This window comes from Symphalangus syndactylus, chromosome 8 (assembly GCF_028878055.3).
Source record: "Symphalangus syndactylus isolate Jambi chromosome 8, NHGRI_mSymSyn1-v2.1_pri, whole genome shotgun sequence".
NCBI classification, from domain to species: domain Eukaryota; kingdom Metazoa; phylum Chordata; class Mammalia; order Primates; family Hylobatidae; genus Symphalangus; species Symphalangus syndactylus.
In genome coordinates, this window is record NC_072430.2 from 38,968,222 (window position 1) to 38,991,137 (window position 22,916).

At 46.4% G+C, this 22,916-nt stretch overlaps 1 protein-coding gene across 10 annotated transcripts in view; it reads right to left on the reverse strand.

Annotated features, from left to right (window-relative positions):
- Window positions 1-22,916, reverse strand: part of ADCK1 (aarF domain containing kinase 1) — a 130,680-nt gene that overhangs the window by 24,810 nt on the left and 82,954 nt on the right. For 7 of the 10 annotated variants that reach the window (XM_055288620.2, XM_055288623.2, XM_055288622.2 and 4 more), the window contains 2 exons: window positions 10,866-11,024; window positions 1,276-1,392 (listed from right to left, as the gene is read on the reverse strand). In XM_055288620.2, coding sequence (XP_055144595.1) covers window positions 1,276-1,392; window positions 10,866-11,024 — 276 coding nt within the window. Of the gene's footprint in view, window positions 1-1,195; window positions 1,393-10,865; window positions 11,025-22,916 lie in introns of all 10 variants that reach the window. The other 3 variants (XM_055288624.2, XM_055288621.2, XM_055288618.2) reach the window with 2 other exon arrangements.

The window sequence follows — 22,916 nt, forward strand, 5'->3', positions numbered from 1 at the left end:
TGTCGCTGCACTCCTCAAAACCCTGAAGTGACTCCACAGTGCCTCAAGGTCACACCCAAGACCATTACCTTATCTCCCCACATACCCCAAGGAACGCTGCCCCAGCCCTGCCAAACTTCACCCATTCCCTTCCCCTTCTTGCAAAGCCACTCCCTGGAAAATTCCTACTCATCCTGCTGGGGATGCCAACCTGTGGCAGGCCTCAGTGCCTCTTCCTCACTCTCCCTGGAGTTCTGCTGACACCCTCTCACTGCCTGAGATACAGCAAGGATTTAGATGTGTGTCTAACTCTGTTGCCAGACAGCAACAGAGGCTCCTCCCAGAGCAAGGGAGAAGAGGCCCGGAAGGGACCTCAGCAGTGTCAGTGGGGATGGGGCAGCCAGGCCAAGAGGGAGGCCGGCTACTCCACCTCTGCTCAGCAGGCCTCTGCCCACTCCTTAAGCTCTGGGGACTGGGTCTGGTCCCCCTGTGAGCCCCCATACCTAGCATACAGCAGACACTATTAAAATGATCAATGTTGAGCCTCGCCACGTGGCTCACACCTGTAATGCCAGCACTTTGAAAGGCCAAAGTGGGAGGACTGCTTGAGGCCAGAAGTTCCAGATTACAGTGAGCTATGATTGTGCCACTACACACCAGTCTGGGCAACAGAGGAAGACCCCATCTCTAAAAACATAAAAATGAAATTATGAATGTTGTTGAAAAAGTACAATTCCACCCATTCCTGTGGGACCCTGTGCAACCAGGAAGCAGAAAGTGGGGGACAGGTCCTACCCACCGGCCAGTATTCCCTGGGACAAGGGGAATGGGAGGGGGAACATACAAAGCCCACCTCTTTTTTCCTGCTCTAGGAGGCTGATGCAGTTGGCTGCTGCTGTCCCCTTTTTGCCTGATCCCTTGAGATCTGGGAAGTGGGAAGGAGAGAGAAGGGCAGGAAGAGGGAAGAGACAGCGGACAGGCCCCACAGAGCCAGAAGGATTAAGTCCCACTGATTTTGCATCATTATTCTCTGTGGCCGCTTTGCTTTGTGGGGCTCAGATGGTACAAAGGAAAAGCAGGTAATGGCAGAAGGGGCTCAGCATGTCCCTGCAGGCCGCCGTGTGCACAGGGTTGGCCTAAATGACCTGAAAGAATCTTTCTTGCTCAAAGTTTATAATTCTCCAGACAACAAGGGGGCCAGACTCTGAGGCCTCACCTGGACACACAGGCACTTCCTGGGCAGCCTTGACCAAGCCCATGTTCCCTGGCACAGCAGCCCTGAGCTCTTGACCTCACCTCATTGACGTCAATCTTGTTCTTCTCCATGTAGTCTCTGTCATTGACCTGCCCGCCGTCCACAAACTCCATCAGGAGGACCCGTTCCGTGGACAGGTCCCAGTGGATTCGGGGGACCTAGGATAGGAAGGGACAGGTCAGATGGTCTGGGAAGGCTGGGAGTTGGGCAAGGATGACAACGTGGCACAGCGAGCCAGACAGCAACAGGGGGTACTCCCAGAGCAAGGGAGAAGAGGCCCGGAAGGGACCTCAGCGCTGTCGGTGGGGATGGGGCAGCCAGGCCAAGAGGGAGGCCGGCTACTCCACCTCTGCTCAGCAGGCCTCTGCCCACTCCTTTAGAGACCGGCTTTGCCAACTCTCCTCAGTGCCTTCTAACACTGTTAAGAGCCAAAACTAAAATTGGGACTTGGGAGGAAAATGTTGGAATGCCTCACACCTGGGCATTGCTGTTAAGGATATTTCCTCTCCCCATCCCGCCACCAGGCCTACTTCGGGCTCCTCCCTCTGCCTCCAATATTTCACCTGGGAAATGGGTGCATTGTGTGTATTGAGCGAATGACTGAATTTTAACCAGATGATAAATTTTGTTTCTCATGCCTGTTTCCTGTAGGAAAACATGTTTCCTGGGGCAGACAACATTGGATATTAACCCAACATCTATTCCCAACCCTCTTCTTCCCTAGAGATGAAAAAAACTAAATACTGGGGCCAGGCAGGGTGGCTCACACCTGTAATCCCAGCACTTTGGGAGGCTGGGGCAGGCGGACTGCTTGAGCTCAGAAGTTCAAGACCAGCCTGGGCAACGTGGCGAAACCCTGTCTCTACAATAAATACAAAACTTAGCCAGGCATAGTGGTGCACGCCCGTGATCCCAGCTTGGGGGGCTAAGGTGGGAGGATCGCTGTCAAAGCCACAGTGAGCTGTGACCTTATACATCACACCACTGCACTCCAGCCTGGGCAACAGAGCAAGATCCTGTCTGAAAACAAACAAAAAAATTAAAAACCTAAATACTTTCTTTGCCTGCTTTATAGTAGGTATGGCCATGTGACATAGTTCTGACTTATGAACATAAACGGAAGCCTGCTAGGGGATTCTGGGAAGGTTTTTATTTCCTTGATTAAAAAAAGGAGTATTTGCATAGTGCTACTCTTCTTCCACTTCTCTTCCTGCCTTGAAAGTGAATGTGAATGTGATTGTTGGTGCTGTAGCAGCCATTTGCAACAATGAGGAAAAATAAAAAAATTTTAAAAAGCTGAGATGCCAGCTCTGGTACTGTTAACCAGCAAAACCATATGTCAGTAGGCAACCACTGCAAACCTTCTTGCTATGTGAAGACAACAAATTCTTTTGTTTAAGGCACTCTAAATGAGGCTTTCAGTTGCCTACAGACAAATGCATTACTAACATACACTCTCCAACCCTCTCTGACTCTCACAACACTCAAAAACCAAAAAGAGAACAGATTTCTCCAGGAGCGGGCAAGAAACTGGAATGCAACCAGGCTGCCATGTGAGCAAGGGACACCCACCAGTACCCCCACAGCCAGGAGGGAGGAGTTACTGGGCTTCCAGCATGCCAAGTTTCCCCCAAATTGTGAGGAGTTTATTTCCTCTTACAAATAAAGAAACATGGGCATCTTTTTCAAATGTTTTGGAGAGTAAGATTTTCCTTTATCCTGACCACCCAAATTCATCTAGCAATAACATACTGGCCCTCAAGTCAACAGACCTATTTCCTGTTCCTAATTCTGCTAATACCATTGTGTCTTAGACTAGGCACTTAACTTCTGTACAGCCCAGTCTTCCTCACTGGAAAGCAGAATTGTTTCTGCCCTATCTCAGTAAGGACCTCTGAGGATAAATGGGGACTATACATACAAGTGAAATGCTATAGTTGGAACAAAGTTTCCAACAGAAAGCAAGGTGTTATTTTGGTTTGCTGCTTGCCTGCGGTTTCTGCCATTTGAAAATCTGGGCCAATAGAGAAATCTGTGAAACTGATACTTTGAACTTAAAATTTAGACGTGCTTGGCATTTTTCAAAAAGTTTCTTTTTAAAAAAGTGAGTGCATGCTTGCTATTGTTGCTTTGTTGGTTTCTTTAGAGACAGGGTCTCATTTTGTCACCCAGGCTGGAATGCTGCGGCATTATCATAGCTCACTGCAGCCTCAAACTCCTGGACTCAAGAGATCCTCCTGCCTCAGCCTCCCAAAGTGCTGGGATTACAGGCACGAGCCACCATGCCCTGCCTGTTGTTTTTGTTCATGGCTTCCAAATGAATGGGACATATTTTCGGGTTAAATTCTTCCCTTGGGTTTGTTTGGAAACCTATGTTTGACAGTGGGCCCCTAAGGCTCTGGAGACAAGAGGTCAAATCTCTAGCCAGGCCCGCCAGAGGCAGCCTAAAAAACAGTGAGGGGCTGGGCACAGTGGCTCACGCCTGTAATACCAGCACTTTGGGAGGCTGAGGAGGGCAGACCACTGAGGCTGAGGAAGGAGAATCGCTTGAACCTGGGAGACGGAGGTTGCAGTGGGCGAAGAGTACACCACTGTACTCCAGCCATGCTGACAGAGAGAATGAGACTCCATCTCAAAAAAAAAAAAAACCAGCTAGGAAAGAGTCACAGGTGGAAACAGAAAACCCACAGGCTGGAGCTTCTCTGTGCTTGTGTATCAGGGTCCTGGGTGTACTGGGGTTTCCCCCTCTTTGGTCTCCCTGCAAACATCACCATTCCAGTCTAACCACAGAATGTGCCCCTTGCTTCTGCCGCTTAAATCTGAAATGACTAAAATATGAAACCTGGGAAACAGTGGAATTTGTCATGGGAGCTTCAGAACCGCAGGTGCCCCTGGACAGACATAACATGGAAATGACTGCAAAATGCCAAACTGCTCCTGCTCAGTTAAAAAAGTGAGCTGCTCATATCCTTTGCCCACTTTTTGATGGGGTTGTTTTTTTTCTTGTAAATTTATTTGAGTTCTTTGTAGATTCTGGATATTAGCCCTTTGTCAGATGAGTAGATTGCAAAAATTTTCTCCCATTCTGTAGGTTGCCTGTTCACTCTGATGGTAGTTTCTTTTGCTGTGCAGAAGCTCTTTAGTTTAATTAGATCCCAATTGTCAATTTTGGCTTTTGTTGCCATTGCTTTTCGTGTTTTAGACATGAAGTCCTTGCCCATGCCTATGTCCTGAATGGTATTGCCTAGGTTTTCTTCTAGGGTTTTGATGTGGAGAAATAGGAACACTTTTACACTGTTGGTGGGACTGTAAACTAGTTCAACCATTGTGGAAGTCAGTGTGGCAATTCCTCAGGGATCTAGAACTGGAAATACCATTTGACCCAGCCATCCCATCACTGGGTATATACCCAAAGGAATATAAATCATCCCGCTATAAAGACACATGCACACATATGTTTATTGTGGCACTATTCACAATAGCAAAGACTTGGAACCAACCCAAATGTCCAACAATGATAGATTGGATTAAGAAAATGTGGCACATATACACCATGGAATACTATGCAGCCATAAAAAATGATGAGTTCATGTCCTTTGTAGGGACATGGATGAAGCTGGAAACCATCATTCTCAACAAACTATCGCAAGGACAAAAAACCAAACACTGCATGTTCTCACTCATAGGTGGGAATTGAACAATGTAAACACTTGGACACAGGAAGGGGAACATCACACACTGAAGCCTGTTGTGGGGTGGGGGTAGGGGGGAGGGATAGCATTAGGAGATATACCTAATGTAAATGACAAATTAATGGGTGCAGCACACCAACATGGCACATGTATACATATGTAACAAACCTGCACGTTGTGCACATGTACCCTAAAACTTAAAGTATAATAAAAAAAAAAACCAAAAAAAAAAAGTGAGCTGCCCCTAAATCACCAGATGGGCAGGAAGACCTGGGGATGTGGGGTGAAGTGAGCGCCCACATTTCCTGTCCTATGCTTCTTCTATCAAGGAAGGAAAAAATGAAAAAGAGAAATTTGAAAGAGTCAATAAGCACCCTACACTCCCCACCCCACCTCCAAACAAAGCAAAATGAAACTCTAAGAAGTTCATGGCCAGGGTGCTCAGTGGCCCCACCAGCAGGGTCACACCCTGACCATTAGGGCCCCTGGGCCCGGGGTCTACCTCTTGTAGAGGTCCAGGAGAGGCCTCTCTCCTGTGGGCTCCTCCTGCCTCCCACACTGATGCCAATCTGGACCCCAAGAAGGAGGACGCCAATTAGGGAAGTTCCAGCCCAAGACCCTGGGCCTCAGCCTCACAGTCTGGCCCTGACCTCACATTTCTGCTTTGTTTCTATGCTTTGGTCAATGTGCCCACGAAGCAGGCCGTGCCTGGCTTGTCTGAGACGGCGCCCATCACGCTGGGCCCACAGTCCTCCTGGAGCCCAAGTCCAGGACAGCAGAAGGCTTGGAGACCTGGAGTCAGACCAGCAGATTTGGAGTCAGGCTGCTGGCTGGAGCCCCAGCTCTGCCACCTAAAAGCTGTGTGACTGTGGGTAAGTTATATAACCTCTCTGAACACCAGTTTCTCCCCCAAAAATATGGTGATAATGGTTACAATGGAAGCACGACCCCACCCCCGCCCCCATTTCCTACAACTACGAGCAGAGTCCTGGCACTCGACATGGAACCAGACGCTAGCAGCTGCTGGAAAAAACATCGATTGCTCTTACGACAGCCACATCGAGTTTCACAGAGGGCTCTGATACACACCAGGGCTGAGAGTTATGCTCTAGACGGTTCACTGGAATTCACATCTTCCCCACAGAGCAGAACCATATGGAGGGTGAACATGCAGGCTCTGGAGCAGGCTACCTCTATTCACTGCCCCTTAGTGGTGAGCCTTGTGACCCTGCCCAAAGGGTTGATAGCTCTGAGCCTCAGTCTCCCAACTGATGATATGGGGGTGATTATGGCACCTCCCTTGTGAGGCTGTTGTAAGGATTAAAGAGTAAACACATACAAAGCACTCTGCAAAAAAAAGTTATATATTAATTACTATACATCAGTGGTTCCTGATCTTTGAGATTCATGGGAAGCTATCATACTTCCCAAAAAGCATGCACATCTCCTCAGGGTTTGTCCACAATTTCTAGAGTCCTGGGCTCCTTACCTCACACTAAGGAACCCTGGTGTGGCCCTGCACACCTATCCCCACCTCCACACATATAGAAATGCTCTCATCACTTTCAGTCCCAAACTCTGTGGTTATAAAGCTTCTCCCCTGCCACCTTGTCCCCAGGTGAGTCACAAACCCTACCACTTGTCCTGTTTCCATCCCCTGGCACGTACGCTCTGCTGCCAGATCTACTAAGCCTGGCCTTAACCATTCAGCCTAGCTGCCGCCTCACCCTCTCCCAGTTCCCCTGACACCATAGTTGCATTCAGTGCTTGTCTGAGCCTGGGAGATTTATAGCACAGGGCCGAGGTTCTTAAACCCCACATAAGCACCGGAAGATGCCTCACACACTGAGAGGTAAAGTCTTTGTGGAGGCTTAATTATGCACAGATGTTGTGATCAGGAGCCAGTGTGCAAAAGCAATCTATCTCCAGTTTTAAGAGCTGAACTGGGTTCACAGTGCAAAATTCACTTCCCCCTTGTTATGTGTTTAGGCAAAATTAATTACTCAAGAGCCTTAATTCCACCACCGTCTTAGGAAGGGTGTGCAAGTTTTGGAAACAGCAGGTCAAATTGGTATATTCATTATTTATCCATTTGGCATCCTCATTTGAAAAATGTATGTTATTGTTATTATTGCATGTCTTGGTCTGGCACTTGCCAGTTGGCCCCAGCCAGGGGACAATTTTGCTGTTTCCATGGGAACAGTAGAGGAGATGGTTCTGTCTGGCTCATAGTTCTGGCTCTGAGGGGCACCCCTGCCGGTAAATGGCAGCAGAGTATCCTGAGAGGAGCACCACACTTGAAGTCAGAAAATCTGGGATGTTGCCCTAGCACCTCTACTCCAACTTTCCTCTGCAATATGGGCTGATGCCTGCTGGAAGGACTCGACACCATAGTACCTGCAGAGTGTTCAATGCAGCAGCTCCTGATGAAGAAGAAATAATCAATATATATTGCCTACAGTCAATACTTCTTAGAAGCACTCACCAGAACCCTTTATCCTGGGTAGAATTACCTACTTCCTCTTGGGAATCCACAGAAACACAGATGAATGCCTGTCATGGTGCTAACAAACCTGCACTACAACAACACATTGCTGTGTCTGTCCCTCCACTAGATGAGAAGTTTTCCAGAGCAGGGACAAACCTCAGCTCCCAGCACAGCAACAAGCTCGGGAATAAAAGAAATGGGATAAGCAAGTAGAAGCATGTCTTAGACTCTATAGCATTATGCTAATTAGTTAATATTATCACTTGTCTGAAAGAGCCAAGTTTTCACTAAACTGGTGGTTTGAGCTCCAAGGCTGGGGCAGTGACACCAGATCTAGGCTGCACTCCTGGATTTACACACACAAGAGGGTCTGTACATCCACACCGACAATGGCAGCCAACAAAATGCCAGTCAAGCATATCAGGAGTATGGAGACGTACCCGACCCTCACCACACACAAAGAGCTAAACTTCTTCATATCTTCCACCACAGTCAATGTGTCAAGACACTGCACTGATCACCACAGCTGTGGTTCTTCCTCCTGTGGATTCTCAAGTGGTTAGAATAGACACATCTTCAGTCACTCCATCCCTGTTAGTCAATCGGGACAGCAAAAATATAAACACTTCCTCCATTTCTCATGATGTCTGCAAAAGCCACAAGGACACCTTAGGGAAGAATGAGAGAGTCCCTTCTCCCTGATCCAATGTTCTGAGCCATCCTCCCCAAGAATAGCACGGCTTGACTGTTGGCTCTGGAACCTACACATGGAGCTCCTGAGGGCTTGGTGACCCCTCTCGTGCATTCTCCAGGTCTGCTGAAGAAGAGGGAAGGGTGATCTGTCCTAGAGTTGGAAGCTAAGCTCAGTGTAGACAACCAGAAGAGCCCTCCAAGCCCTGCACTGTTGGGATAAAGGGGGTAACCATGTGTAAATAGGCACACACCTCAGGAAGGACAAATGTGTTGGAAAAACAGTGGTGTGGCATACATCTCTCTCCCCAGTTCCTGTGTGCCCTGAGAGAACATCAGGACGGTCCTTAAAGACCAGCTCCGGCCGGGCACGGTGGCTCACGCCTATAATCCCAGCACTTAGGGAGGCTGAGGCAGGTGCATCATTTGAGGTCAGGAGTTTGAGACCAACCTGGCCAAAATGGCAAAACCCTGTCTCTACTAAAAATACAAAAATTAGCCGGGTGTGGTGGCACACACCTGTAGTCCTAGCTACTCGGGAGGCTGAGGCAGGAGAATCGCTTGAACCCGGGAGGTGGAGGTTACAGTGAGCAGAGATTGTGCCACTACGCTCCAGCCTGGGTGACAGAGTGAGACTCTGACTCAAAAAAATCATAATAATAAAATAATTAATTAAAAAAAAAAAAAGGACCAGCTCCAGGGCCGGGCACAGTGGCTCATACCTGTAATCTCAGTACTTTGGGAGGCCAAAGTGGACAAATCATTTGAGGTCGGGAGTTCAAGACTAGCCTGACAACATGGTGAAACCCCATCTCTACTAAAAAAAAAAAAATACAAATATTAGTATGGCATGGTGGCGCATGCCTATGATCCCAGCTACTTGGGAGACTGAGACAGAATTACCTGAACCCAGGAGGCGGAGACTGCAGTGAGCTGAGATCGCGCCACTGCACTCCAGTCTGGGCAACAGAGCGAGACTCTGTCTCAAAAAGAAAAAAAAAAAAAAAAAAAAAAACCCAGCTCCAGTGCCAACTTCTCAGCAGAGTCTGCCCTGACCCAGTAGGCCATGGGAGTCCCTACTTTTGAATCCTCAGAGCACGTAGAAGCCGTACTTCTCATGGGGCACTGACAGCTGCGACTTCATATTATCTGATATTGTTTCCCACATTAAGTGTCTCTTATTACATAGAACAGTTCTGCTATAATACTTGTTTTGAAAACACAAATTTGTTCCAATGCAATTGATATGTTAGGGAACAGTTTGATCATAATGCAAATTTTGGATGTGCTTATGTGTACTATCATCTGCGAGAAACACTGTGAATGCAGAAAGCTGCATCCAGCAGAGCCGTGCCACATTGGAATACACAAAACAAACACACCTCGACATCGCTGCGAATCGGTGAGTCACGCACATCTGGCCTTACAACTTTCTGTCCCATTTCTTTTTTTTTTTTTTTTTTTTTCTTTTGTTCCTGAGACGGAGTCTCGCTCTGTTGCCCAGGCTGCAATGCAATGGCATGATCTCGGCTCAATACAACCTCTGCCTCCTGGGTCCAAGCGATTCTCCTGTCTCAGCCTCCCAAGTAGCTGAGATTACAGGAGTGCACCACCATGCCCAGCTACTTTTTGTATTTTTAGTAGAGACAGGGTTTCACCATGTTGGCCAGGCTGGTCTTGAACTCCTGACCTCAAGTGATCCGCCCACCTCTGCCTCCCAAAGAACTGCGATTACTGCCATCAGCCACCACACCTGGCCTCCGCCCCATTTCAAAGGACTCCTCCCACCACCTCACAAAACTAACAAGCAGCAACCCTTCTGATGCCCACTTCCACAGCAGGCTCAAGGTAAAGTGCCATGTGTATTGTGGTCTTATGTATTTCTTAGCCATTTAACATGTGCAAAACTATGCTACTGGTTTTTATTCATTCTTATTTTCTTTTCTTTTCTTTTTTTTTTTTTTTTTTTTTGAGACGGAGTCTCGCTCTGTCACCCAGGCTGGAGTGCAGTGGCGCAGTCTCGGCTCACTGCAAGCTCTGCCTCCCGGGTTCACGCCATTCTCCTGTCTCAGCCTCTCCGAGTAGCTGGGACTACAGGCGCCCGCCACTACGCCCGGCTAATTTTTTTGTATTTTTAGTAGACACGGGGTTTCACCGTGGTCTCGATCTCCTGATCTCGTGATCCGCCCACCTCGGCCTCCCAAAGTGCTGGGATTACAGGCGTGAGCCACTGTGCCCAGCCACTGATGAATTTTTTTGAGTGTTATGCCCCTAACTCTATTTCCCCCATAAGCTCTGTGGTTTCTGTTGTGTGATTTTGCATAAATGCAGTATTTCTAGGTACACATATGTTTTGTTACAGCAGAACCAACTGTATGAGCCGAGGTAAAACACATGTGTTTAAAACAGTCCCAGCATACAGTAGTGTTAGCTATCAGCATCGCCATCATCATCACCATCCCATGCCTCACGGAGGCAGAGACCACGGCATATAGGTTCTTGGCTAGGGCTCAGTGTCTTGTAGTTGTCGATTATTCAATAAACATCTGTTTAATTGACTAATGGGTCAACAATCACACTTGATATTTCTTTGCAAATTGCCTTCAAGGGATTTAATGCACATCACCAGTGACGTCATTCATCCTCAGTAAGAGGACTCAGGAAGAAGATGTCCCAATTATGTCCTGAAAGGAATGCTCAAGGCAGGGACCCACATTCTTCCACCAGACCACCATACCCTGCATTGCCTCGTCCCACCTACCTTCAAGAAGTCAAAATGCTTGAGCATCTGGGACACCTTCTCAGCATTCCTCCCTTCATTCAGGAAATCCAGCTCCAAAGGCAGGTTCTTCTTGGCTTCATCCACAAGCCACATAAACTCAAACTCTGGGAATAGCTGCTTCACAGCCAGAACGAGCACCTGAAATCCAACAAGCACCCCAGTCATTTGGCCCACAGCACACACCAAGGGACATTCCCTACCTTCCTGCCTGGTTCTCCCCTGGAGTAAGGGAAATTGCTCCCTTGGGGCCCATCCCTCCTCTGAATTCCAAGAGGGAAACATAGTAGGCCCCTGCTCTCCCATAAGCTTGGTACTCTGCACCAAGTCCAAGATGATGATAGCCCAACAGCCAGCATCGGTAACCATGACTACCACTTGCTGAGGGTTCCCCTTGTGCCCCGCACTAACTAAGCACTTATTTTGTATTTTATTTTATTTTTTAAGTTCTGGGATATATGTGCAGGATGTGCAGGCTTGTTTCATAGGTAAACGTGTGCCATGGTGGTTTGCTGCACCTATCAACCCGTTACCTAAGTATTAAGCCTGGCATGCATTAGTTCTTTTTCCTAATGCTCTCCCCCACCCCCCAACCCTCGCCCAACAGGCCCCAGGTGTGTTGTTCCCCTCTCTGTGTCCATGTGTTCTCATTGTTCAGCTCATAAGTGAGAACAAGCAGTGTTTGGGTTTTTTGTTCCTGCGTTAGTTTGCTGAGGATAATGGCTCCCAGCTTCCTCCATGTCCCGGCAAAGGACATTATCTTGTTCCTTTTTATGGCTGCAGAGTATTCCATGGTGTATATCTACCACGTTTTCTTTATCCAGTCTCTCACTGATGGGCATTTGGGTTGATTCCACATCTTTGCTACTCTGAATAGTAAACTAAGCACTCTACTTACTACCAAACTTAATCCTTGCAACAACTCTGGGAGGCACACAGATACACATCTTATCATCCCTTTTCTGTTGTTTGGACAAGCTGTCACTCTGTAGCCCAGACTGGAGTGCAGTGGCGTGATCACAGTTCACCACAACCTTGACCTCCAAGGCTCAAGTGATCCTCCCACCTCAGCCTCCTGAGTGGCTGGGATTACAGGTGTGCATCACCATGCCCAGCTAATTTTTTTAATTTTTTTTGTAGAGTCAGAGTCTCACTGTGTTGCCCAGGTTGGTCTCAAGCTCCTGTCCTCAAGCAGTCCTCCTGCCTCAGCCTACCAAAGTGCTATCCCATTTTATAGATGAGGAATTTGAGGCTCTGAGGGGTTATATGATTTTCCCAAAATTTGCCCAGCAAGGAAGTACCGAGCTAGAATTCCCCTTGGGAATTCCACAGCCAACTCCACAGCCCTTGCTCTGATGCACTTAGTTCAACTGCTGCTGTGGCTGCTCCCCGATCTGTTCTGATCTGTTCACAAAGCACTGGGAGGGTGCTGCAAATGTAACTGTCATTACTTTATTTCTTAAGTTGAATGTTTGGTGCTTGAACATTTGTAATACTATTTTCTAGACTTTCTGTACGTCTAAAATATTTCATAATAAAAAACTAAATTGGAATAAGAAAACAAGGCTGGATAAGACAAGAGGAGACAGAGAGAAGGAATTTGACCACTTGGATGAAAAGCTTAGATTTTTGGCAATTTGGCTCCACTGTGGATTCTTGAGTGACGACATGTTAAGAGGGGGTTTTAGAAGATGTATCTGGCATTCAGGGGTCAGTTTAATGATGTGAAATTCAAGAAGGGCCCAGTGATCTGTGCATAGCATACCACAGCCCCCGCCATGAGCAGGGACTCAATCCTAAGGCTGCCCCACCACCAAGGCCCTGGATTTTAGACGGGTGCCCAAGTTCCTGGACGATGGCTCTGCAGTGGGTGAGCAAGGGTGATACCAGGGACATAGGAGGTGTTCCAGAATTCTGGGAGGGAAACAGGAGGGCCCTGATCTCCCATAAGCTCTCCTGCTGGTGTTCGAAGACAGGCCTGGGGAGAACATTGACTGATTGACCCAGTAATTCTTAGAATAAATGATAGTCCGAGTTATCTGAGAACAACCATCTCTAACCCTGGCTACAGCAGACGGCAATAAGAACTAACATGCTGTGGGCCTGTTGGTACCAAAAGACCTTCCCCTTCCCATCTTTCCAGAAAGACTTACTGAGCCCCCGATAAAAGCCTTGTCTCATGCTTCTTTTTGCCCTGTTCTATGATATTTTGCCCAATGCTGTGTTGGCAAAAGAAATCAATCTAAAGCCAGACTATTAACTACAAGGCATTTACAGCTTTGTTTTCAAGCCCTATGTCCTGGGTGATGTACCAGATGCCATTCCAAAAAGAATCATCACATCGCGTTATCATGCTCAATTTCTACCAAAACTTCTTTTAATTACGTCTGGCTGTAGTTTAATTTCTTTTCAGTTTTGTCTGGTCTTTCATGGGCTAGACCTGTGACCTTATGATAATTGATTTAGTTTATGTTTTGTTTGTATCACGCAAGACTAGAAGGCAGAGGGGGCAACAGAGAGGCCTGGACTGTACGCCTCAAGCCCTGGCACCTGGGCACCGCAGCCTCCAGACATCACATCTCGTCACAGTGCCCTCAGATGGCCCTTGGCAGCGACCAGAGCAGATGCAGAGCAAGTGAACGGGAAACAGAAGCGATTCCCCCAAGCCCAGGCGGAGGCTAGCCATGCCATCTAAGTCACCTGAATTCCACTTTTCTGGGCTCGGAATGCAGGCAAGAAAAGCTCTCCAGCATGTTGCTCCAATCTCAACTCCAGAGGGTCTCGCCAGAGAGGGGCAAGGAAAGGGGCCACAATGAGGCTCTCTCATTTGTTCAATCAATATTTACTGATTAGTCTGTAGGTAATTACCATGGGCCAGACGTGGATACGCACAGAGAGCTACCTGTAGCCCAGTGAGGTCTCTACTTGGGGGTGAAGTTTCTGGCCAAACAGTAATTCCTCATCATTTATTGTATGGTCACTGTTTTTTGTGGAATTTTTAATTATCATTGATATCCAAGCAGCACTGAAAGGCACATTAAAGATTTTCCAGTTACTAATCAATTACATAATTAGTCATTATTAATACTATTCATTATTATTAACACTTGGTAATACCTGACATCATTAATCATAAGCAGTCAATTTTATTAACTAATATTAATTGCTAGTAACTAATTAGTAAGCTAATTCATAACACAAAAAACTTTACAGTGCTCATCGAACTGGTTTCTAAGGCATCCTGTTTGTTGTGGGTCACTTCCTTGGTTACTTAAAATGAAGGGGGTTCTTTGAATAGAAGTCAGTGGTTCTCAGATTTATGGAATGTCACCATCCCCTTTATAGGAGGTTACCAATTTTAAAACTTGATACCCGCTACGAAGCCCAGAAAATGAACATACATAATTTTGCACATAATTCAGGGGGTTCACCAACCCCTTGAAATTCAGTAGGTGGGGAGGGGGCCAGGTTAAGAGTCGTCGGGTTCAAGTAGTTTGGGCTGCTGCCATTTGAGACTTTTCTTGGCTGAAGAAAGGAAAATAAAACTCAGTTTCACCGTGGGGTTTCATTCAACTCCCTTCTTAAATGAATCTACTTAGCCTACCTTAAGCAGATTCATTTCAATTTTTCTTTTTGACAACACATGCAATCAACTAAAATAAAACAGGTGTTGTTATCAATTTGACTTTTTGATTTTTCTCCCAAAATGCATCTTCTCCATAAAATTCTTCTAACAGCCAATGTTTTCACCAGTGCCTACCACCTACTCAACACTCCACAGATGTTTATTGAATACTCACATGAATGAATGAATGAGTAAATGAATGAACAAATGAATATTTCAAAGAGTTTGTCTGCTTCTCTGAGATAATTATATGTTCACATGTGTTATCCAAAGAAAATGAGTTTTTCTGTTTCTGAGGTTTTAGTGGAAAGAGCCATAACTTCTGAATTTGGGGGAATCGTAATTTCAGAATGCCTGAGAATTCTCTACTTGATCTGGAACTTTATGAATCAATCAAGGTATATTTAAAAATTAATACTTCCTTCAAGGTAAAATAATAAGACTATCTTCCTATAGGGTCATTGGCTTGCAGGAGGAAAAATCAATCATGGGCCACACAGAAATATAATGGAAAAAATGAAGAGTCACACAAGTTTGAAAACTAGTCAATGGGCCAAGCGTGGTAGCTCACGCCTGTAATCCCACCACTTTGGGAGGCCAAGACGGACAGATCACTTGAAATCAGGAGTTCAAGACCAGCCTGGCCAACATGGGGAAACCCCATCTCTACTAAAAATATAAAAATTAGCCAGGTGTAGTGGCATGTGCCTGTAATCCTAGCTACTCCGGAGGCTGAAGCAGGAGAATCGCTTGAACCCAGGAGGCGGAGGTTGCAGTGAGCCTAGGTCATGCCACTGTACTCCAGCCTGGGCAATAAATAGAGTGAGACTTCATCTCAAAAAAAAAAGAAAAAGAAAAAGAAATAAAACGACTGACTGTTATTTACAATAGCAAAAGAGAAGGGGAATTATCATTATTTAGTTCCTACTACATGCCAGGCACTGTGCTATGAACACTTTACACACACACTTTGATTTAATCCTTTTCTTGCCAATTTTACATAGTAGAAAACAGGAATTGTCAAAACAAAATTTGACCTGGGCTTTTCTTGTTCGTTCTTTATGCGGCCCTGCCTCGTGCAACACAACACAACGACACAGGACAATACAATAGGAAGCTCAAGATAAGGCAGAGAAGGAGCTTTGTAAACTGTAAAATGCAACTGGAAGTGCAAGTTACTGTTATCAGTTATTGTACATTATAAAAGAAATAATGTTCTATGGGAAAACAGCACACGAAATAGAATGCCTGTACCGATCCAAACTGGTAAAAATGAATGTTCAACAAGGATCAAAAATCAATTCAGAGTGATGTAAATAGCTTGCCATTCACAGGGTTTATCTTTGTTCTGGTAAGTTATTAAAGCACACACTTTTTAGAAAACAGATTTATAGGGGAAAGAGAAGTTTCCTTGGGTGGCCCACGTCTCTGGATATTTTTTAATATATATTTTAAAAAATAAAATTGCTGTTGGATTCTGTGCCGACATAAACATTGCCTAGCCACCCACTGTTCAACCAACACATTTAATAAAGAAACAAGATGAGGCTGGGCGCGGTGGCTCATGCCTGTAATCCCAGCACTTTGGGAGGCCGAGGCAGACAGATCACCTGAGGTCAGGGTTTAAGACCAGCCCGGCCAACATGGCAAAACCCTGTCTCTACTAAAAATACAAAAATTAGCCAGGTGTGTCGGCAGGTACCTGTAATCCCAGCTACTTGGGAGGCTGAGGTAGGAGAATCATTTGAACCCAGGCAGTGGAGGTTGCAGTGAGCCGAGATCGCACCACTGCACTCCAGCTTGGGCAACAGAGTGAGACTCTGTCAAAAAAAAAAAAAAAAAAAGAAAGAGAGAGAGGGAGGGACAGAGGGAGGAAGGAAGGAAGGAAGCAAGGAAGGAAGGGAGGGAGGGAGGGAGGGAGGGAAGAAACAAGATGGTAGACAGAATGCACTGAAAATGCTGCTCAGAAAAAGTCAAAAACATGACTGCCATGGGTTTTTACCTTTTGAGACCCTTGGGATGGGCCAGATGACATCAAGCAATAGATCAGATTTAGTGCTCAGGCCAAAGAGTCCCACCCCAACACAGCTGAACACCTTGGGGCCCAGTGGTGCATGAAGGGCCTAGTACTTGGCAATGAGTTAGATTCCTTAGGGGTGAGAGGGCAAGGAAGTGTTCCTCATCAATTCAGAAGCTGGAGAAATAACTGTCTATACAGGATGATTAGGACCTGGGGATTATGGTAGTCCCGCAGCTCAGGGATCATCTGAGTCCTACCCTGCCCTCAAGCAGTGAGAATGGCAGTGAGATATGGCCCGCTAAGCTCCCCAACATTGTGGGTAGAAAAGAACTGCTACAAAGCCAGCCCGCCAGCAGACGGATGGACTATGCTTCATCAGTTCACCCCCTCCTGCTGAATCATTGTTCCAATCTCTGGGCCCAATTAGTCTGGCTCTGGACAGCCACTCAAATCAATAAGAGTCACTGGCCATGCATCTAGAAGTAGAGTTGCCCCAACTATTAAAGGGACAATATCAGGTGATAATGACAAAGCTAAAAAAACATCCTTGGCTCTGCCTTTTTCTTTTGTGCAAAGTCATTGACACCATCAGATTCACCGAACACCATTTACTGAGAATCAGCCTCCTCCCCTGCCATCCTTCAACAGTCTATCCTAGAGGCTCTCTCCCCTCTCCAAGGGAGAAGGTTCACAGGAGACACAAAACTACCAGGTTCACAGGAGACACAAAACTCTAGGGTGGTACATGCTATTGGATGCCAAACCAACAGCCATCTCCCCCATCATCCTGGCTAACACAACCCCAAGTTTGTATGTCCTTCATGTCCTTCAAGGGTAGCAGGTCTGAGAAGGTGAGTCATGATTGGTTTAAGCCAATCAAGGTGGTCTCAGTTTTCTTGCCAAGACTGATTTGGGAGTGGGCATTACTTCTGGACAATAACAAATGAAGGGAACTCTGCTAGGGATTTTTTTTTTTTTTTTTCTGATAAAGAATATGAGGAATGTCCCCTACTTGTAACACCAGGAACTGTTGCAGCTGTGTTGGGACTATGCACAGTGCTCGCCCAGGAGTGCAAGCCAGGAAGCTGAGATAGCAGAGTGAAACACGGAAAGAGTCTGAGTCATTACAAACAATGAGGTGCTGGGCTGTCAGCCTTGGAACAGCTGACCCAAGCTCCAGACATCTTCACATGTGAGATAATATGGGTTAGTATTAGCTATACCACTTTCAGTTGGATTTTCTGATTCTTAGAGCCAACTGAAAGCATCCCAACTGACACAACCAGTAGTCACCACCCCCTTGCTCTCAAAAGTCTCACCCCTGTAGACCTCTATCACCCTGTAAATGCACAGTAGTTATGAGTTTGGATGTAGAAGGTCACCTCTTAAGATGCAAATATAAAGAGGTTAAGCCTATCAGTCACTCTCTTTACCGTGAATTGCTTTCATCAGATTGCTTTCCTCTTAAGACTAGGCTGTGATCAATTATGGGGCAGAGGAGAGTGCACAACAGTGGGAGAGAAGCATAAGGGCACACCACACCTGGAGCTAGCATGAAAGGAGACGTAGAGGCTATGCAGAAAAGTAGCTTTGCCTCCTCTCTGTCCCTAAGTTTCTGGTAGCCCTAAATGTCCCCTAGAAATCATTCTTCAGGCCAAGAATGCTTAATACCTTCCTGGGATTGTCATTCCTAAATATAAGATACCATTTAGGTCTCAACACAGAAAAACAAAATATTCACTTCAAGTACGAGCTTTCCAGTTGGGCTCTTCCTGGTTTTGTTATACCAGAGAAAGACCCAGGCAGGGCTTTTCCCACCACAGACGAAGCCCAGTGAGATGGCAGTGTTACCCAGTGCTGCTGCTAATCCTGACCGTCCACGGGGTGGTGGCCTCAGGCCTCCGTTCCGGCTGTTCTCCTGAAGGGTATGAGTGTGGGTCTCAGGTTTGCCTTGTGGTCCCAGCCCCAGAACTGCCTCAGCCACTACTAAGGAGACACTCTGTGCTCTGCACACAGTCTGCCAAGCTGTGCTTCCCAAGAAAAGCATGTGATGCTTATCTCAGGGAGGAAGATGCCAAATCTTTATTACTGCTACTATTGCTCTGACCTTACAGCAACCATTACTTAGGGAGCCAGCAAGAAAACGCAGAGAAAAAGCGACAGCTGTCCTCCCTGTCCAAGTGGGCCCTGATGGCTTTACTACGCAGAGGCAGCTTCCTGCCTGGCTCAGGAGTGGCTTCTGGGATTCAGGAAACCCTGGGATCCCCCAAGTCTCCCAGGTCTCTCCCAGCTATGGCTGCTCCACAGCTGCTGACAGGTGTGCTAGAAAAATCAGATTTGTAGGTGGATGCTCAGGGCCACCCGGCAATCCTGCTCTCCTGCCCTGGTCAGCTCCCTTTCCACTGCACACAGTAGCTGTTCCAAACCTTCACCCACCTCGAGTCTCCAATGCTACCTTCTACCCCCTCATTCTCAACAGATGGTCTTGCCTCCCACTTCAGAGAAAAAATAGAGGCTATCAGGCTGCTACACACTCTGCTGCCCACTTTCCCTCCCCCTCTCCTCTGCCCCACACACTCATCTGTACCCAGCCTTCCCACCTTCCACTGGGCTCGAAACAAAGGCTAAGGTTTCCACCTGTGTTCTTCATTCCCAGTCGCTTGAATCTCCCTTAGGACTTGATCTAGCAATTACTTCTCTGCTGAATCCCCAATCTGCCCCCTTCCCCATCAGCTACGATTCCACTCAAGTCTCCTCAGTATTTAATCCTATGCTCTGCTCTGACCACTACCCTAACTCTCCCGAACCTTCCACAGCTAAATATTTGAAAAGAGTACATTCTCCACGAAGACTCTCCACTTCCTTGAGTCTCAATTCTTTTTCACCCTCATCAGGCCACTGTAGCTGCTCTTCCTAACCACCCTAAATCGCCAAATTCAAAATACCCTTTCCAGTGCTTTACTGATTTGATCTCCCATTTGACAACGTTGAGGAATTCTGGCAGACTATGTTTTCCAAAATGGCTGCAACAGTACCTCCCATTCTAATTCACTTCTAGAACCTTGCCACTCTCCCATTAAGAGGTACAGTCTATTTCCCCAACCCTGAACTTAACTAAGGGGGTCTTTGTGACTGCTTCATCCAAAAGAGTAAGAAAGAAGTAATCCTATGTAGTTTCCAAGGCTGAGTCATAAAACTGTGACGTACTTTCAGCCTTATTCTCTTGGGCCACTTGCTCTTAGAACCCAGCCGCCATGCTGTGAGGAAAACCAAGCAGCCATGTAGAGGCTGATATGGAGAGGAACTAAGGCCCTGGCCCACAGCCCCAGTTAAGCTCCCAGACAACAGCTAGCACCAACTTGCCAGCCAGGAAATAAGCCACTCCAGCCCCCAGTCAAGCTACTCCAGCTAGTGCTGCATAAAACAGATGAGTTTCTCTACCAAGCCCCGGCCAAATTGCGAATTCATGAGCAAAACACATGACTGTTGTTTTAAGCTCACTGTGTTTTGAGGTGACTCATTATGCACACTAGATAACTAATATAGTGCTTTCATCTTTAACTTTTCTCCACTGAATATAGCAGCATTGCTCAATCCTGGTTTTCCTCCAGTCTCTCTGACCATGCTTTCTTAGTCCCATTCATGAACTTACCCTCTTGGGCTCACCCCCCAATGTTTTGCAGTTTTTTTTCCTTGCCTTCTTTCTTCTTCTTCTGTTTTTTTTTTCTTTTTAACTCTATATTCCTCCTCTGAGTGATCTTAACTACTCCACCAGATTCATCTATCAAGAGTATCTTTACTCATAAATGCTGAATTTGTATTCCAGCCTGGACTCCAGACCAACAGGGATATCCCTATCCAAAACTGCCAAGAGCACTATTTTACCCTACGTGGTTGCTGCATTGACCATTTCACTTTGTTCTGAGATGCATCCTAATCCCCTTACTCTCGTAAGAACTTCCATTTCCCAGGCTCCCTTGCCAACTTGCTGCCAGCTAGGTTTTGCCTGGAGGCAACACTGAGGGATACTGGCATACCGGGGAGCAAGAGGAGATGGAAACTCTTCTGACTCAAACAGCATCTGCAGCTCCCACTCCCAAGTGACGGGCCCTATGTCTGTGATCTGGCTCCCAGGGAACAAGCTCACCACAGTCTCAGCTACTACCCAGTGGTCCCTGCCCCTGGGCTCTAGAGAACTACACCTTCTCTTTGTCCCTCTGCCTTGAGGGTGGCGTTGGCTTCCTGCTGTTGGCAATTGTCTCTCCATCCCATTTGGCTTTTTGGCAATTACATAATTTGTAAACTCCATTTTCTGTGTTAAATTCCCTGTTTGAAATACATAGAGCAAGTTATTTTCCCCAACTGTACCCTGACTGATAAATAGTTGTCCCCCTTCTCTATAGTTTAGCTTTCCAAGGCTTCAGTTATCCAAGGTCAACTGTGTCCTGACAATAGGTGAGTACAATACAACAAGATATTTTGAGAAAGAGACCACATTCACCTTACTCTTATTATAAATTATATAATTATATTTTATTATTAGTCTCTTACTATCCATAATTTATAAATTAAACTTTATCATAGGTATGTATGTGTATTAGTCTGTTCTCACACTGCTAAAAAGACATACCTGAGACTGGACAATTTATAAAAGAAAGAGGTTTAATGGACACACAGTTCCACATGGCTGGGGAGGCCTCACAATCATGGCAGAAGGCCAAGGAGAAGCAAAGGCACATCTTACATGGTGGCAGGCAAGAGAGCCTTTGCAGGGGGACTGCCCTTTTATAAAACCATCAGATCTTGTGAGACTTAGTCACTATCACGAGAAAGCATGGGAAACACATGCCTCCATGAATCAATGACCTCCCACCGGGTCCCCCCCACAACACATGGGGCTTATGGGGGCTACAATTCAAGATGAGCTTTGGGTGGGTACATAGCCAAACCATATCAGTGTGTATAAGAAAAAACAGCATATATAGGGTTGGGCACTATCTGAGGATTCAGGCATCCACTGGGGGTCTTGGAATGTATCTTCACAGATAAGGGGGAACTACTGTATATAGTTAAATATACCTAAACGTAATCACTTAAGCCAGAAACCTAAGATATTTGTCTCCTTCTCATTCATACCAATCCTTGCCCCCACCCCATGTGTAAAGCTGGTCACAAATCCTGATGATTCTGCCCCTTGAACCCATCCATCTCCCTTACCCCCATTACACTCCTCACTTCATATCATTATTTATCTCTCAGACCCATGCAGCAGCTCCTCAATTCGTCTCCTGGCTACAGTCTTTCTGTCTTCAGATCCATCCTCCAGACTCCCAACAGATTTTTATTTCTAATGCAAATCTGATCACGACAGTCCCCTGATTAAAATTCTTAAATGGTTCCCCACTGACTACAGGAAAAAAATGAGATCTGCTCAGATCCACAAATATGTAGTGAGTGTTGACCATACATACCATTCTATGCCTTAGCCTGGAATACAAACCCCCCATGTTCTGTCCTACCTACCTTCCCAGCCTCATCTCTACTTCGAGCTCATACCATCTGAACAGGTTGAAGTTATCCAAGTACACTCTGTCCTCCAAGCAGTCAGGCCCTCACACTCACGGGGCTGTCCTTCCGCTGACTGGCTATCTCAAGAGTCACCATCTTGCTGCAGCCCCCTTGGTGCCCCATCCATCCAGGCACAGTGCTACATGGCACTGTGCAAACATGCTGTGACTGTTTACACACCTGTCTCCACCAAATGAGGATTGCCCCAAGATGAAGATGGGGCTCACTCACTCTCGTGTCCCCAGCACCCACCTAGCACAGGGTGCAGAAGACCCTCAATATATGCATGAAGTTTGGTTAGAGTTGAAAGAATAAACTAACAGTCCAGAGTGAGGAGGGGGAGAAAAGGAAGGGAAACAAGAAAAGGAAGAAAAGGGACATACTGACAAATTAAACAGATTGCTAAACTCCCCATAGGGGGTGATGGCTACTGACTCAAGCAGTGGCCACTCAGCCTCTTCTGCCCTTACTCTGAGCATAGAGCTAGAAAAGTCCACTAAGGGTTTTCCTAGGACCATTCAGACAGGTGAATTTGTTCATTCCAAATAAGGACCAGAGAAGCAAACCTGCAACCTGCATAGATATTACTATGTGATCTGTATGTCATTTTTATATCCCTGTTGAGCATATTCTCCCTTTTGTTACAATTTAACAAATTAAGATGTAATTTTGTCTATCCCTTTGGTAGACAAAAAACACACCTTTGGTTCAGCTCATTTCTACAACATCCCTTCCTTGAGGTCCCCTAGCAGCCACTTAGTGTGTTTTGAGACCATCACAGGCAGCACCCAGGGATAAATCAAGAACTAACCCACGCTGC